Below are 17,678 nucleotides of genomic sequence, written 5' to 3' on the forward strand. Positions count from 1 at the left end.
GTTCATAAATAGTTTTATATACAAAAGGTTTTTATTATTATTCTTCTTCTTTCTGTCCGGCAATTAAATTTGTCGATGGCATGTATTTCGTAGCCGATCTTAACAAACCTGTATCAACTACTTTCTGCCATAATTCCGGATATGTAGATTGAGCCCATTCAACTATAACTTTCTGACCTCTCTCTTCAAAGCAGAAATTGTTTAAATCTAGTAATATATCGGTAGTCATTTCCAAATCAAGATCTTGAATATCTTGTGTTCTTTTTATAGCTTCTTCGGCGTAACCATGATATACATATGCAATTAAATATTGTTTGTAAATGTTGTGATCTGGGATTATATCAAATTGAGATAAGTTATTCCATAATCTTTGAACGTATGCAAGATCGTGATAAGTATATGCTTTAATCATAATTTGAATTGTCTTTTCATTAACTCCACCAAATTTCTTAGGGTTAGATGACATGGATAAGAATAAATCACGAGCTCGTGGCACATCTTGTAAATTAGCAAAAGCATTCAAGGCCTGATTTTGTAATTCTATATCTTGTGAATCTAATTTTGTATCCAAGTTCAAGTATGAGTATAATTCATTAACACCATCTTCATAAAGATTCTCTCCAAACACTTTGAATAAATACATATAGATATCTCTCAGAGGTGGAGCAAAATCAAAATAATCGCTGTTTTGTCTAATTCGGCGAAAGATTAATAATGCCGCATTCAATCGACCCTTTTCACTAAAGAATTCTAGGGCGGGTAAATATCTATCATCAGGGATGTTAAAGTATCGTTGAATTTCACCATATAAGACCCAATTCGTTTCAAATGTCTCTTCGTTGGTATACTGGATAACGAAATCATGTAAAACATTGAAAAGTTGTAAATACTTCGCACCATATGGTTTGTCTATCGGTAACCTCACTCTTGAGTCTTTGTCTATAGTTGGTAATTCTCTCTTCAACATTTCAATTAGATCACCAACATATTCAACTTCTAACATTTTCTTTGAAAGGGCGGTAATAGCTTCCACGTTACATTTTCTAACCATCAGTTGTTTTATTCTAGTGAATATTGGGAAAATAGATGCAGCATCTTTATCATCTGAGCAAACAAGAACAATTAAATCGTTCAAAGTCTTGAATATCACTGGATCAGATTCCAATTGCCATTGAAGAGTACTGGTTAAACTTTCATCAAAAATAGTTACTGCAGCTTCACAATCATTTTTCTGGATTGCTTTGTCGATTCTATATTTATAAGCATATGGCGAGATTTCTATTTGGAGATCTCTTGTGAAATATCTCGTGACAGCTTTAACCGCTTCACTGGTTGGCGATACATCAGAAGTTATAATGGCTTGCATTATTCTAGTGTAGGCATTTGCCAAATCGATGAAAGAGTCCTTTTCTTTGAAATCTTCCACGGTGTAAGTTATGACTTCCGATAAATCCATATCTTCGGGTAATTCAGAATGTAAGATATTATAAATAGTACTTTGAAATCTTAATATGGAAGAAAATTTAACTTCATTTGCAATAATGAACTCAGATAATTCTTTTCCAAGTTGATGAAATTGTTGGTTATTCCAAGCCATAAATAATAAATTTTCACATACAGATTCACTATCCAAATCTTGTTGAAAAATAACATCTTTTATGATATCAAAATTATTTTCTTTACTCTGTTCAACTAAGCTAGCTAAAGTTTTGATCATAGCATCACTCAATTCTTGATTGTTACCTGCTGCAGTTAATTCACTAGAAAATGATGTCAACTTGACTAGTGTAACGGGTGAGGATTCATTAAATTTAATTTTTGAAAGCATTTGACATGTGAGATACTGTATTCTGTCAACACTTCTTTCAAGATTCTTATAAGCATGGGTGAATGGTGGACGATCTTGAAATAAGGACTCTATATACTGAATAAATTGACCACGAAATCTGTCATCTATGATATTAGCATTTGGAATTTTAATTGAACATTGTATGAATATTTCAAAAATATCCATGACAAGTCTCTCCCTTGAAGATTTAGACAACACTTTAACGTCTTTATAATAATGGATAAGTTCATTTGAAAATTCCGGAGTTATTTCATCACGTCTGCTGATTATTAAACTGTAGATGACTGTTTCGTAATCTTTTAAAGTTGCCCCAATATCAACGATCTTGGTAAATAAACTTATGGGTAAATCTTTCATATCTAAGGATGAAAAGTTCTCGATGAGCTTCACCATATACTTAGGTAATCTGAAAGTAGGTCTCTTGATTGGTGACCTATTGTCGTCGTTATTCTCTGTTTGTCCTTCATTCAATAAGCTTGTGGCTGTTAATTCAAATAACTGGATGAGACTCTCTACCGTATAGTAGTCCAACAAACCAGTTGCACCTTTTTGCTTTATTGAAATATCAACCCCATTGAGTATCGTATCAATCTCATTGATTTCTTTTGTGGTAATTGATTCCTTGTTCTCTATATATTCAGCAAAAACAGTTGCTAATAACTTATGTCTCGATTTCACAGACAGATCACTAGATCTTAACAAATGTCTCATTTCTTCAAGTTTGACATCACTCTTGGTTTGTTTCTCATCTGTTGGTTCTTCAATAATGCTCGGCTTATCATGTCGTATCACATCTTTAGTATTATTAAACCGACTTAATGGATTAAACCATGATCTATATCTTGTTTGATGAAGTTGATTTGCTGATGATTGTAAATATATAGGATTTAAAAAGAATGTCCGAAGTCTGGTGGCTTCAATACCAGTGGAAGACGGTATGAGTCCCACGAATGCCCGACTCCCTCCTCTCAGTATCATTGTTGTGGTTATTTTTTATATAATTGTCTTTATAAAGACTTTCGTTAAAGGCATTTGAAAAATTGATTGTCTTCGCTCCCACAAAAAAAAATTATAATGGTTGTAAAAATTATATTAAATTAAATTATATTATGTTAGCAATTACTATTTTATTTGCCCTCTATATACATGTTGTATTTACTATATATTTCTTTTTATAAACCCGTGTTGTCTTGATCTACTTTTCTGTATATTCAGGCAAATGCTTTTGTAACTTTTTGACAGCCCAGTTTAATCCAACAAAGCTAACGTCAGGATCACTCATACCTTCAGTAGAGGTATATTCTCTCCAAAATACTGGATCTTTGAAACGAGGATCTTCTGGTTTAAACATACCTTGTGAATTTCTTAAATCTAATACTGATTCTCTTAATTCAGCTGCTAACTCAGATCTTAATTGTTGAGCTTTCTTTCCTTCTTTTAATTCTTGGGTAAGATCAGTTGGATTCTTGGGATCAATGTATTTCTTAACTAAATCTCTCCATTTTTGTCTATATTTTTCTATGGTGGCATCAGGGAATGCATCTCCAAAACTGATATGAATCTCAGCACCTAAATTACCTGGTAACCATCTTCTGAATCCAATTTCTTCAGCTGTCTCAGGAGCAATTTTTTCAAATCCAGAAGCAAAAACAGGAACAACTACTGGAGCTCTTGTACTTTCTAGTATCAAACGACATACACCCCATTTGAAATATCTCATTGAGTTGTTATGTGGTTCTTTAAGTTGTAATACAAACCCTTCAGGGAAAACATGGAACCAAGAAGTTCTTGTTCGTATGAATGGAGATTTTGACATTAAAACATTAGTTGATTCTGGGGATGGTTTGATGAATTTGACTAAGTTGGTAGTATCTTTTGGTTGAGGAGTTATTTGATTAACTTCTTGTAATAAGTTTGGTTTTTCAATATCTTTAACTCCAGGACAAAATTCTAAATCTAAAGTATCATCTGGACTTAAAATTCTAATTGCGGCATCTAAGGAACCTTGAAATGGACCTTCACCAAATCTTTTAGTTCCTAAAATCTTACCCAAGTTAAAAAACCAAGATTGAGTTAAATTTGAAAAGCAAACATTATGAGCTCCAAATCCCCATCTTATATCATCGACATGTAAATGATATCTCATTGGTAATGCTGCAAAGAAAGTAGGATCATCTACCACAGACATATGATTCATGACAGTTAACAATGCTCTTTTCTCTGACCTTGCCTTTGCGAAGGCATCATCTAATTTATGGACATCATGTAATCTAGGTTTGTATAGCACATTAAGAAGTAGTTTTGACTGCAAGATCATCATCAAACATGTTGCATGGGAAGCATAATTCCAAAAGCCAGCTCTTCTAGGGTATTCTGAAAGGAATTCATCCCCTCTTTTCAACACATCCTGGAAGGACATTTCCTCTGTCTCTGAACTAAACTGATTTTACAGCCTTTTAAACGATAAAACTCTAATAAAAAAAATTTAACGTGGAGAAATTTTTCTTTTCTATTTATATGTCATAAAAAAAAATTAAGCAACGTTTTTTTGGGTACTCTCATCAATCAAACACGTTTTGGTGGGCTCTATAAGTTCTGGTTTTCGAATATCTGTTGATAACTGAATCTACCATCAAGAAGTAATCCATTAAAAGGAGTAGTGTAATCATCATATCCTGAAGGAATTTCACGATTTAAATTCATCAATAATTTCAAATAATGTAAGTACTCTTTCTCCATGAAACTTTTGAAGTGATTCACGTGCTTGGATTCAATGTTGTAATGAATATGCTTTGGATCAAGAAAAGTATGACTTAAAGGAGACTTGGATATGGATTCTAATGTAGACAGTTTGTAGTCGTAGAAGTCATTTTCATGGATTACAATGGGCGTATCAGTTTTAAAGTGATTTGCAACATACAATTGATCATGTTTGTGGCCAAATTTAATGGATCTGTATTGATCAAAAGATACACCACTCTTTTTAAGCAACTCCTTCAATTGCATTTTGAACTTCAAATGCTTCCAATTATGGATCGGATACTTCTCAATTTCTTTATCTGCCAGTTTACCTACGAGATTCTGAAACGTATAACTATCCTCATCGAACGCTCTATAGAAATAAATATAGAAATAATGAGTGTATAATTGTTCAGGATCAGGAACATCTAAATCATTTGTCAAAGTGATTGGGATATATATTTCCAAGGATTCATCACTTTCATAACCATCCAGATCAGTATTTTGAGACATGTTGATGGTGATTATGACTTTCTTTGTATTATCTGTTGCAAATGAACTGTGTTGTAAATAAATAAAATCAGGAAAAATAAACATTTCGTGCTGCCAAACTTTTTATCACCACTTTTGCCCCTTGATTTTCTCCTTCATTTTCTCTATTTTGATTATTTCATCAGTATTAATCATTATTTTAATTAATCTATCAATGATGATTGAATCTGGTTTGGGTTCCCAAGAAGAAGATCCATTTGATTCAAAGAAAAATGTTAGATTAGATTCCTTACAAAACGCCTATTCTCACTATCAAAATGATGCTGTAAATAAGTATCCCTCTAATTCGGAGACGTGGTTAATTGAGTTAATATTGAGATCAGATCTAAAGCTTACAATTGATCAAATTAGAACTATTATAGGGATTAATTCTGAAAATGATACCCAAATGCAAGTTTTCGATTCATTACAGTCAGTCATTAAAGCTTTAGCAAAATCTTTATATGAAGAATTTGGTAACAAATCCCTTTTAGAATACCCTTTAACAGATATTAAAGAATTATTATACGACGTTGCAAGAAGTTTTGCTCCTTTGTTTTATGTCCCAGTAATGGAATCTGTTCCAATCTCAAGTAATATTAGAGAGATAGAACAAGATACTGAGGAAGAAGGAGAACAGACGGAACCGGAATTTGACCCAGGTTCAGAAGAAGGATTAAATGATTTAATTAGGGATTTCATGTCAGGGGCTGCTTCAGAACTTCAAGAAAATGTACAAAATCAGTTTGAACGTCGACTCCAAGAACTTGTTCGTGTTGTACCTTTTGGTCAGAGGCAAATCCTGAATCAGAACCAGAACCAAAATAGTCAAAATCAAACCCAAGCTTCTGACGAAGATACTGGTCAAAATAACAAAGTCCAAGTTGTGGATATAATTAGACTTAGAGATAGATTTCATGAAATGTGGATATTACTTGTCTTTATTAAGTTAGAATTAGATCAAATCTAATCCGCGCTACCAATTTGTTAATTTTTGCAATTATTTTTTTAATTTCCTGCATACACTATTTTTGTTACTGATTTTTTTTTTTTCACTCATCTCATCCAGAAATCAAAAGAAAAGTTATTTTCAAAATTTATAGAGTTATAAGCTAAGTAGTTGAAATATATCTATACATATAACTAATCAAACATGGCTAAAATTAAGAAGAGAGGTGCTTCTGGTAATGCCAAAAACTTCATTACCAGAACTCAAGCTGTGAAAAAGTTACAAGTTTCATTAGCTGATTTCCGTAGACTTTGTATTTTCAAAGGTATTTATCCAAGAGAACCAAGAAATAAGAAGAAGGCCAATAAAGGTTCAACTGCTCCAGTCACATTTTATTATTCCAAAGATATTCAATACTTATTACATGAACCTGTGTTAGCTAAATTCAGAGAACATAAGACATTTGCCAAAAAATTACAAAGAGCTTTAGGTAGAGGTGAAGTAAGTGATGCTCAAAAATTAGAACAAAATCGTCCAAAATATACTTTAGAACATATAATTAAAGAAAGATATCCTACTTTCTTGGATGCTTTAAGAGATCTTGATGATCCATTGAATATGTTATTCTTATTTGCTAATATGCCAGCCACTGATAAAGTTAGTCATAGAGTAACGAAAGAAGCTGAAAAGTTATGTAACCAATGGTTTGCTTATGTTGCTAAGGAAAGAGTTCTTAAAAAGGTATTTGTTTCTATTAAGGGTGTTTATTACCAAGCTAATATTAAAGGTCAAGAAGTTAGATGGTTAGTTCCATTCAAATTCCCAACTAATATTCCAACTGATGTTGATTTCAGAATTATGTTAACCTTCTTAGAATTTTATTCTACTTTATTGCATTTCACTTTATTCAGATTATATAACGATGCTAACTTAATTTATCCTCCAACTATTGATATTGAGAAATTAAAGGGTATTGGTGGACTTTCATCATTTGTTTTACAATCAAAGGAACAAGGTGTTAATGCTTTATTACCAACTGAAAAACCAGTTGAATCAGAATCTACTGAAATTGCTGAAGGTACTGAATTATCAAATGAAGAAATTAGTAGAGCTATTGAAGCCGATAATGATGAAGTTGAAGAAGAACAAGAAGGAGATGATAATGAAAATGTTGAAGAAGCTCAATTAGATGAATTTGAAAGTAAAAACAAAAGTACTGGTGATTTATTAGCTCAACCATCAAGATTTTTATCTCCAACTTCAACTTTATTTTCTAAATTTATATTCTTTGTTGGTCGTGAAGTTCCATTAGATATTTTGGAATTTTGTATTGTCTCTAGTGGAGGTTCTATTGTTTCAGAAATTGCATTAGATGATTTAAAAATAAATAATCCAACTGCTTTTAAGAAATTGGATTTATCTAATATCACTCATCAAATCATAGATAGACCAAAGATAAATCAAAAAGTTCCAGGAAGAACCTATGTTCAACCACAATGGGTCTTTGATTGTATAAATAAGAGTGAATTATTAACAGTTAACTCATATGCTCCAGGTGAAACGTTACCACCACATTTATCTCCATGGGGAGATGCTGGTGGATATGATCCATTAGCTGAACAAAAACCAAAGGAAGGTGCTGAAGCTGAAGAAGAGGAAGAAGAAGATGAAGAAGTTGATGAAGATGAAGATGCTGAAGAAGAAGATGAAGAAGAAGAAGAACTCGATGAAGAAGAAAGAGCCGAACTCGAAGCTCAAAAAGAATTAGAAAAGGAAGTAGCTGGTGTCACTTATTCTGAAACTGCTGAAGAAGAAAAAGCTTCTACCAAGAAATCTAAAGGAAAGAAGAGAACTTCAGAAGAAGATGAAGAAAAAGAATTAAAGAAGATTATGATGACTAACAAACAACGTAAATTATACAAGAAGATGCAATATGGTATTGAAAAGAAGGAAGCTAGACAAGAAGAATTAAGTAAGAAGAGAAGAAAGATTGAAAAGACTAAAGCTGAATTAAGTAAATTAAATAAAAAGTAGTTATCTTCGATTACGAATTGTATATATAGTTAAATCACACATTACATTAGAGAAAGAATAGTTAAATGTAGAATGATTCGCAAGAGTTGATATTTGCAATTATTGGTATCATAAAAAAAATATGAGTGCGAAATTTTTTACAGAGTTTATACACTATTGTTTTACATTGAGGCTATCTATCAAATCATGTTTAGGCTGTCAGTACGATTGTTTCATATATCTCGAGTTGTCAGAAGTGGAGCAAAGGTTGGCGAAAAGACTTTGACAAATGACGAATTGGCAAAATTATTGAATTCACCAACATGGAAAGTGAAGGATTTGATAAATAATACTCAAAAGGATATGAATGATATCGATGTTGATTCCACTGTCATACGAAGAATGTTAAAGATATCAGGGTTTCATGAAGATATACTGTCAGAAAAAGAAGTAGAACTAATTAGAGCTTTGAAACTACAAATGGCTTTCATTAAGAATCTATATGATAAGGATGAGAAAATGGTAAGGAGTAAAACATCCAATGATTCGAACTTCAGACTCATCGCTACCGATCATATACCTGATGAACCTATCACTTTAAAGAAATTATTATCAGATATTGAAAACTTACCTCATGAAGTGGATGTTGAAAAGGGTGAAGTTGAGTCATCATTCAAAATAACTGATTTGGATCCAAATAACAAAACCTTCTTTTCAATTCGAACTAAAGAGGAATAAAAGTTTGCTGGCATTACTTTACTGTACATTGTTCTTGTATATATACATATAATATAAATTAGGTTGCTTTTTTTAAAGTGACTCTAGAATCCATGAACATTCTATCTGGGATTTCTAATTTAAATAAATTCTTTAATAAATCTTGTAGTTTTAATAAATCTTTCGAACCTTGACTAATTTGTTCAATATCTGTTGACTTAGGAATGTTGATATATGCTTTTATTTGGAAAGTATTAGATTCATCTAATAACTTCAATTTGATCTTATTGTTGTTAGCATCAGTCGAAGATACATTATCATCCCTTATAAAGATCTTAAATATCTCAATAACAATATCACCTTGGAAAAATCTTACACCTTTAAGCCAATATTGATTGACAACTCCATATCCTAAGCTTTCCAATAATAATAAGAAAGAATCTTTTCTACCAGTTAAATCAGGATCATTTGATACATCTGAGCTGTGGGATTTTACAATGCTGGTACTTGATTCTTCACTTGCTCCATTAGAGTCAGTTTTAACTTCTTTGTTTGGTTCTTCAACTTTATCATCTATTTCCATGGCATCACCATCGGCAATATCACTGGGTTTCTTGATCTCACTATCTTCAATTCTAGCATGAGCATGTATCAATGTACTCTCGTATATAGTTTGATTACTACATACTTGTTTCCCAGCAATTGGAATATCTGAAATCTGTAATGTCCAAGTTCTTTCAACTTCTTCATTCCCACTAAACAATCTTTCAACGAAAACCAGACTAGTTTCATCATCAGCTATTAGTGGTATAGCTAAATCGAGGTCCACTCCAGATTCCCAGGTGGTTGTACATTTCATATAATATTGCTCTATCTGATTCACTTTTCCTGGTTCAAACTTTGGTTTGAATACATATGAAGGTTTGGTCACTAAAGTGTATGTTGATATTGGTTGGGGAGATAGTAATCTCGTCATTGCTTGTAGCGTGGATATCGTTTGAACATATTTACTATGTGGTATGGACGACACTAACAATAATTGATGCACCATTACGTCCCTTAGTACCCAATTGATCTTGTCGTGGTTGATTTCTTTGGTCAAGTCTTACTGTTTATTATATAGAGCTCTGGATTTTTTTTCAGTTTGGGATTTTTGTTCCTCGCCAAATATCTCTCTACAGTTTTGGTTGATACCAACCCAGTGAATCAAAGGATTATTACACATATATTTACAAAAGCTAGATATATATCTATATAGGCAACATAAGTAATGTACGGACTACCTGTCCTTTTTAGTTTCGCCATTTTCATCCACTGAATCATCGGTAGGTTCTAAGAAAGCTGCAACAATGTAACCAATCAATACAACATTGGCAACCCCAGCTGCAATACCACCACTTAAAATAGCGTTGTTGTTGAATAGATATTGAACCACAAAGAAAGTGAATATTGGGAATATAATCATGGCAGCTGTGAAAAACACTAACTTGTTCACCACGGCTCTAGAAACGATTATTGTTAGTACATCATTATCCATAATTATGATACGAAGCTCAATACTCGACCAACAAAATTCAGTCAAGAAATAGATACATACTGTGGGATATCAGGACGACCAGACATGATTCGATAGTTTTATATATCAATTGATGTAGTTATTAGTCTTCTCTATTAACTATGTTTTGTTAAGGCAAATATAACTTTAACTGCCAGAAAACTTTCCCACTCAATAAAATCGATTTCCTGCATACAATTCTCAGCCAAATTTTAATCATCAACGAAATTTTAAATTGACCCAAGGGGAGATAGATGAATTAAAGAGCTACAGTTTCTGCCATTGACAGTTTTGAACTTTACCAGACATCATATATCTAGATTTAGTTGGATAATGAAATTGAGTGGTTTACATTTACTTGCTTCTGCATTGGCTATTACTGAAGGTGTGTTTGCCTTCTCAGATACTGCCTCATTTTACTCATCCATCAAATTAAATGGTCAATTAGATTATATAACAGAAGCTTCTATAGTTTCAAATTCGATACAATCCCTTTCTGAAACCATTTGTGGATCTCAATCAGATGAAAAATTATTTATATACAGAGTCAAAGCTTTATCTCACGATAATGTTAGCAGCATACCTTCCTCATCTTCATTCATAAAGCACGTTCATTACAACTCACCAAATGAAATAGATTTTGAATTCGGTTCTTCATGTAATAAAGATAGTGTTAAATACATCAATGGAGTTGATGGTGATATTGCTGACTCTCGTATCGTCATTTTTGATGTGGAAGATGATAAACATCATTCAATTGATGATTTCTTAAATACTCAAAATGAAAATATTAAAGTTATTGTTCAAGGTAAACCAAAATTCCAATCTAAATTTCCAAAACTTAAACATTTAGAACATTTGATTGAAGATAAATTATATGAACATTTAAATCTTGATATTGACTTCAAAGGAAAGAAAGATGCATCCAAGACAAAAAGAGATGAAATTGCTGATGAAGAAAACTATGATGATATATATGCTGAAGTTGAAGAAGATTTCAAAGCTGCTGAATCATTCATTGCTGAAGAAGGTGACTCTATCGTATCTATTTTTGATGAATCTGGTGCTGATGATGTCTCTGCTTCAAATGTGATTGCTCAAGCTGGAACTGGTGGTCTTTTTGCAAAATATCAATTCTTTAGCCCTGGTATTTGGTCAGCTATCATTATTTCATTCGTCTTGGTGTTTATCTTATATACTGCTGTTGGATGGCTTTCAGCTATTGAAATATCATATTACTCATTTGAAAAACAAGTAGATTATGAAAAGAAAAATGAATAGAGTTTCATATATTTTTGTATCACTACCATCATCATTTACTATTAAGATATTATATTTTTTTCCATTATTAAAACTTGTTTTTATATTCTAGTTTAGTTACTTTTTTATTACATTCTATTTGATTATATAAATTTTGTCAATTTACTCATTTTTAGTTCTATTTTTTCAATAATATACATACAAAAATTATTATTATTATGCATTGTGTTGTTAGTCTTATTCCTAATAAACGTATGGAATAATCTTATAAGGAACTTTAGATTCATACTCCTCCCATTGTTTTCCATATTTGGCTTTACATTTGGCTTCATCTCTTGTTTGTCTATGTAATAATAAAGTTCCAAAATAGATAACATAAAAGTAAGTCAAAGGGGTTTGGAATCCAGTTGGTAAACACCATGACCATCCAATTAACCAATCACCAAGATAATTGATATGTTGTGATAATCCCCACCATCCATCGCATAATAATTTTGATCCAGTTTGAGTCTTAATACTCTTTAAATTGAGATGATCTAATTTTCCTTGTCTGAAATCAGATTTTTGTTTATTGGATGAATGGAAAATATAATAGCCAAGGGCTTTAATACCAACAATCAAAGCAATATTCACAGGTCCAAGATTAACTTTATGTTCAGGTAAACTTACATATCTAGTTTGAACAGAATATGACCAAGGTAACCAAGCTAAATCTCCAAAACTAAGCATGAATCCAAATCCATCGGTAGTAATATCAATCATACTTAACACACCTTCTTCATTCAATACACCATCAAAAACATAAAAGGCTTGTAAAGCATTAAGTAAAATTAATGAATCGGTAACTTCCCCGTAGGTATGATATTGATTATGAATACAAGATAAATTAATTAAAAACCAAAGTAATAAACCTGGTCTTAATTCACAGAACAATTTAATATCCCAAGTACCTATTCTTGGATTCAATTCACGGCCAATAAACCAATCATAAATTACATTACCTGTATTACCATTGATTGATAAAATTCTTTCTCTGTTTCCTGATCCATTAAGTTTGGCTAATGGGATAAATGAACATACATAGACGAACACAGCCAAAAGGAATGAAAATATGGTAGTGACGATAGTTAATTGTAATTGATTATCATAAATGAATTGTAACTCTGGTAAAAACCAATTATCAGATTGATAAACTCGAGCAAGTAACACCACAACTAAAGTACCTGACATAGCTAATCCATTAATTTTATAATTTAATTGAGTATTATCTCTGAGAGCAACCCCTTTCATATTCTTTCCAGGGAGAATGAAATCCAACACCACTAAACCAAAGAACCACACCAAATAAGCTGTCCAACAAGCTTTATTAAAGCATAATTCAAACCATTCAGTTGGAGTTGACGGAAGTTGTGATAAAACTGCTGTTATATCAAGATTTATACCATCTAATGAATAAGTTTCATTGGTGATTAATGCAAAAAATGTAATTAAAGTAGGTAATCCTAACGTTATTCCAATGGCACCGGGAAGACCAGAGAATTCCCAATGAGTCGTCTTGGGATTCAATACTTGTGGCATATCGTTTGAAGTAATGTCTTGAAAATGATTGTTTGATCTCGTATAGTAAATTTTTCAATGTTTACTGTTATAATTTTTTTTTTCAGGCCGCTCACCGAGATAATACTGTGTCAAAGCTTGAAATATGATCTAATTGAGTATGGCTAATGAAATATAATTGTAATAAGAGGACTGTTGAGGTACTTCAGGTAATTTAGGTATCTATTCGTTGATTTATATGGTTTTAGTCGTTCCCTACAATTACAATACTTGAACTTAGCCTCAACTGTCTATACGACACTGTTTTGGTTGTTATACGAGCTATGATCGCAACATAAGAAAAATTGCTCTAATCATAATACATACGGTGTCTGTGGTAGTAGTTTAACAAACCAATTTAAAGCAACTAACTATATGGAGTATTGATAAATTTGAACAATATATGATACTTAAAGTCAACTTATAAGAAATGAATAGGGGATATATAGTACTTGGATATGTATCTCCACCTTATCATAAAGCCGGTTTAAACCGATCATTGGGATAGTCACAGCAGTTCTTATAGGCTGGTTTATGGATTTACTAACGACATTGATATTAAAAATTGATCAACACTTCAATTGCGCTTGTATTGTTAAATCAATTTTGTCATTTATTGTCTTGTGGCAATCAGACAGACAGTTTTAGAAACAGACATTAAACAGTCCTCGGCTAAGCCCGATTGCTATGAAATCGTCATTTTCCGAAACGAAACTGTAAACAAGGAGTGGCAATTTGATATCTTTGATAACATTACAAGCTATATCTATATCATGGAAGGTACAAAAACGGTATTAAGAAAATCAATTATTTTTATGGTTTCAAAATTTTGGAGCCGTAGATAAGTAAAGCCTAGACTAACGGTATTTTTTTCAGTGATAAGTATTTACGAAATTGTGAATATTTTAAACTACTTTATCATTAAGATGTTTTTTCAATTACTCTTTACCTTCACATCTCTGATCAGTGTGGATATTTATTCAAATTGGGAACATTGTTTTGACATAACAACAAATATCAAACATCCAATTGTTTATTTTTCTTGTTTTTTTTTTACTGTATGGAAATTTGGAAAAAAAAAACTGTATGGTGCCTCCCATTGTCCTGGAGTCATTAGATGCCGAGTTATGTATGGTTATGCTCTACGTCCTACTTCATTTGTAACAAGTATATATTAAAATGAAACTGAACTGTTCAACCGAACAATGTAATTAACCAGTTTAAATTGGGCTTAAATGTCATAATTAAGATGTTTAAGTATCGGTTAATTTAAATATCACTTATCAAAATGTTATTAAAAGATTTGTTAAAATAAATAAAAAGACATTTTATGCCAAAAAATTACCATAAACTTTAAAATGCAGACAATTTTCATTGAAAGACAAGGAGGAAAATGTTTTAAAATCTGGTTCGGGGAGTTATAGGAATTACTTCCAGAAGAATTACATGCATTAAGATAATTCTTTGATATAGATTATAACACAGTAAATCACTTATTCTGTGCCGTCCATCCCTTGAAAATACTGACAAAAATAGGAGTTAAATCTCAAAAATAAAAAAAAAGCCCAATAACATATAGATAACGGACATTACACAGTTTGGTTTTATTGTCTATTTACCTTTTATACACCGAAATTAAATCAACCCACCACCACAACTCAAAGGTACTTGCGCGGTTCGTAATTAATTCAGAATTGAATTTTTCCTAATTGGGAAAATTACTTGCATTTAAATTAGACGCGTCTGATTTCTCTTTTTTTTTTTTTTTTTTTTTTTTTGCCAGTAAATTTTTCAAAAATTCCCCAGATTACAGAGCAAAAAAAAAGAATTATTTTTTAAACACCTGTTTTTTTGACAGTCGTCTTATTTTAAATTAAACCATTAGTACACCATGGTACGTGTAATTGCATGCTTTGACAAGCATTTGTAATGTAGCTCAACCACTGCGTAAATATTAAGGTACCAAACGAATCAACCAATGGGCGATTTGGGTTGAGTGAATACGTGCTGTCATGTTAGTTGATGTAGTGAGCTGTTACTGGTCAATGATCTAGGCTGAAAAGTTTTTCAATAGGCTCTCTGATTTAGTTCATTCATTAGATATAGATACATAATGATGTTTAAATAAGTTTGGGAAGGTTATATAAGTGTTTAGAATTAATTAATTTATAGTAGAGAGTTCAAGAGAATAATAAGGAAGAGAATATTATCACGGAGTTATTTGAAATTGCAATATTAATTGCAAGCTAGGCATGAATTTGAAATTGCATCATAAGGAAGTGAGCAATCCAAAATTAAGATTATACTATTGGTTTAATGATTGTACCCCCTCATTTCATCCCTTGATACGCTTTTAACTGTACGATAATCAGTAAATTTTAGTGAGAATATCGAAAAAGTACTCACTATTTTTTTTTGACTCTAATTGTTACTTATTATTTTTAGTTTAAACTTCAATATATCATCCATAAAATAATCGTTGGCTTGTGATTGTCCAAGAAATTAGCTGATCAGATCTATGAAACATAACCAATTCAATCGTAGGTTAAACTTTGAGTAATCTTCGCTGAGAGGGGGGGGATGGATGGATGGGTGGGTGACAAACGAAGGAAACAATTTACTTGGTAAATTAAAAATATATTATATGGGGAGACTGTAGTTGGATAGCACTACTAGGGATTTTGCAGACAGAAAGACAAGACAGAAATGATAATGTAATTTTTCAGTTTGGGAAATTCTTGCCTAAAATGTCTTATTTTTATTTCTTCTTCTTTCAAGAATTTATAACCATTTTACCAATTAGTTTTATTATTTCGTATCTCTAGAACCAGTCAATTGGTAAAACCAAGGTCATGATTTCAATGCAGCATCTTCGACCCTTACTAATGAAGATGGTTACTTTGAAATACATAGAATTACTCGAACATGTATTACATATGCTTGACATTCCTCTGGTCTTTTTATTTTTTAAAAATCTTTATTTTTTTTATTTTTTTTTTTGATTTGTTCAGTTTTATTTTTGTCTTGCGCAGTAAATGTCTGGAGTGTCTGGCGACGGATAAAACCACTACTATTACCACAAATGAAAAAGAAAAGTGTCGTTAGATTTCGCAGGGGGAGAGAAATCTAATCACAAGGTTATTGCAACGATACAACCATAATGCTTTCTACAATTCAATCCAATCTATGATGTTACCGTAGATAGGTAGATATACGTCGTTACATGGATATATTGTAAAGCGAAATGAATCTCCGCATTAGTAAATGATTAAAAAGAAAGTAAGTGAAGAAGTTAATAAGGCGGCGGAATTTATTTTTCTCTATAGTTTTACAATACTGGCATTGTTCCCACCACCACTCAAGCAATGGTTATAATCTCTTACATTTCTTTTCATTCTTTTCCGGTTTAAGTTTCAAGAATTATCATTACGTAACTACTACTACTACTACTAGTTTAATATCTTTCCATCTACTGATCCACCCCCACTTACATTGACAATTACGCTCCCCCCGTCCCTCCCTCTCTCACTTCCATTCTCATTCATTCATTCATTCATTCGTTTGTCTTTTCTTCAGATTGTGCTATCAACATAATAAACCTGCATCGAGTAACTACTTCTTTGTTATTAACAGTAAACAACACCACCCTATACAATAAAACCATTAAACAACTCTAGTAATAAGAAATTTCATCTGGACCAGCGTACTTAAATTTGCATTTCCATGCCATTGTTGTTGTTTTTTTTTCACAATAATAAATTGTCGTCTTTTTTAATATCGATATTATTTTTCCACAACCTCTCGATTAGGAATTACCTCGCTATATAATTTATTTAAAATTAAAATATTTTTGTCTTGATGATAGAAGAGTTAATTAAGTTTTTAATCATAAGCTTTCTAGGTATAGAACTTAACTCAAATGGTTAGTATGTTCGGTTGCTAAATTGCCAATACCCTGCTCCGTCATTTCTTGCCCAAGGTTATCCATGAACTACAATCACTGACTGAAATATGCTACATCACTTACCTCAGCCAAAAAAAAAAGGAGGTGATTTGATTTCTTCCCTCCCTCTCTCCCACTGGGCGCTAAATTACAAAAAAATGTCAGTGCGTAATCTCTATTTTAATGTCTGTCTGTCTGCCTTTTCTCTCTCCTAAAAAAAAAAATTAATTAAAAAAAAAAAAAAAAAAACCGATTAAATTTCCACACCTTTTTTTTTCAAACCTTTTTGCTCTTGTTCGATATTTATTTAAATGTATATCCTTTTGTCTTTAATTTCATTAACCCACCAAACCTATTACTCTCGTTAATAGATCCATATTGATTATCTGACTCCACTATCTACTTTCATTTCTCATCACCAACCCCAGTCCTCTCTTTAATTCATTCCAATTCCCATATCTAAAGGTTCATTTTTTTTTCTTTCACCACCAAATCTACCAGCATTTTGTTTTCAGCTTTCATTCAA

The 17,678-nt window shown here is 31.8% G+C and overlaps 9 protein-coding genes across 9 annotated transcripts; 3 read left to right on the top strand and 6 right to left on the bottom strand. All coding sequences in view use genetic code 12, as the record gives it.

The window, feature by feature from the left end:
- Positions 1-6: 6 nt before the first annotated feature.
- DFJ63DRAFT_22406 (uncharacterized protein) lies at positions 7-3,057 on the bottom strand. Its single transcript, XM_064904217.1, has one exon. It carries the CDS (start codon positions 2,825-2,827, stop codon positions 38-40), a length of 2,790 nt encoding a protein of 929 aa, XP_064764731.1. The 5' UTR covers positions 2,828-3,057; the 3' UTR covers positions 7-37.
- On the bottom strand, positions 2,937-4,496 carry TAZ1 (lysophosphatidylcholine acyltransferase). The gene has a single exon (XM_064904216.1). The coding sequence runs from the start codon at positions 4,266-4,268 to the stop codon at positions 3,045-3,047; it is 1,224 nt and encodes a 407-aa protein (XP_064764732.1). The 5' UTR covers positions 4,269-4,496; the 3' UTR covers positions 2,937-3,044.
- Positions 4,436-5,145, bottom strand: DFJ63DRAFT_338258 (uncharacterized protein; the record flags this gene model as incomplete). The annotated part of the gene is made up of 1 exon (XM_064908660.1): positions 4,436-5,145. Exon 1 carries the CDS (start codon positions 5,099-5,101, stop codon positions 4,436-4,438), a length of 666 nt encoding a protein of 221 aa, XP_064764733.1. The 5' UTR covers positions 5,102-5,145.
- A 149-nt stretch (positions 5,146-5,294) lies between these two features.
- DFJ63DRAFT_332885 (uncharacterized protein) lies at positions 5,295-6,089 on the top strand (the record flags this gene model as incomplete). Its single annotated transcript, XM_064907757.1, has 1 exon — positions 5,295-6,089. One exon carries the CDS (start codon positions 5,295-5,297, stop codon positions 6,087-6,089), a length of 795 nt encoding a protein of 264 aa, XP_064764734.1.
- Positions 6,090-6,200: 111 nt separating this feature from the next.
- PES1 (mRNA-binding ribosome synthesis protein) lies at positions 6,201-8,161 on the top strand. Its single transcript, XM_064906715.1, has one exon. It carries the CDS (start codon positions 6,273-6,275, stop codon positions 8,100-8,102), a length of 1,830 nt encoding a protein of 609 aa, XP_064764735.1. The 5' UTR covers positions 6,201-6,272; the 3' UTR covers positions 8,103-8,161.
- A 687-nt stretch (positions 8,162-8,848) lies between these two features.
- MED18 (Med18p) lies at positions 8,849-9,998 on the bottom strand. The gene has a single exon (XM_064904218.1). The coding sequence runs from the start codon at positions 9,847-9,849 to the stop codon at positions 8,878-8,880; it is 972 nt and encodes a 323-aa protein (XP_064764736.1). The 5' UTR covers positions 9,850-9,998; the 3' UTR covers positions 8,849-8,877.
- A 1-nt stretch (position 9,999) lies between these two features.
- On the bottom strand, positions 10,000-10,511 carry DFJ63DRAFT_22430 (uncharacterized protein). The gene has a single exon (XM_064904219.1). The coding sequence runs from the start codon at positions 10,333-10,335 to the stop codon at positions 10,078-10,080; it is 258 nt and encodes an 85-aa protein (XP_064764737.1). The 5' UTR covers positions 10,336-10,511; the 3' UTR covers positions 10,000-10,077.
- Positions 10,477-11,745, top strand: ABG1 (Abg1p). The gene has a single exon (XM_064904221.1). It carries the CDS (start codon positions 10,687-10,689, stop codon positions 11,632-11,634), a length of 948 nt encoding a protein of 315 aa, XP_064764738.1. The 5' UTR covers positions 10,477-10,686; the 3' UTR covers positions 11,635-11,745.
- On the bottom strand, positions 11,746-13,663 carry ERG24 (delta(14)-sterol reductase). The gene has a single exon (XM_064904220.1). The coding sequence runs from the start codon at positions 13,189-13,191 to the stop codon at positions 11,857-11,859; it is 1,335 nt and encodes a 444-aa protein (XP_064764739.1). The 5' UTR covers positions 13,192-13,663; the 3' UTR covers positions 11,746-11,856.
- Between the last annotated feature and the right edge of the window lie 4,015 nt (positions 13,664-17,678).

Source organism: Scheffersomyces coipomensis (assembly GCF_036884675.1).
Source record: "Scheffersomyces coipomensis strain NRRL Y-17651 chromosome Unknown DFJ63scaffold_1, whole genome shotgun sequence".
In the NCBI taxonomy this organism is placed as follows: domain Eukaryota; kingdom Fungi; phylum Ascomycota; class Pichiomycetes; order Serinales; family Debaryomycetaceae; genus Scheffersomyces; species Scheffersomyces coipomensis.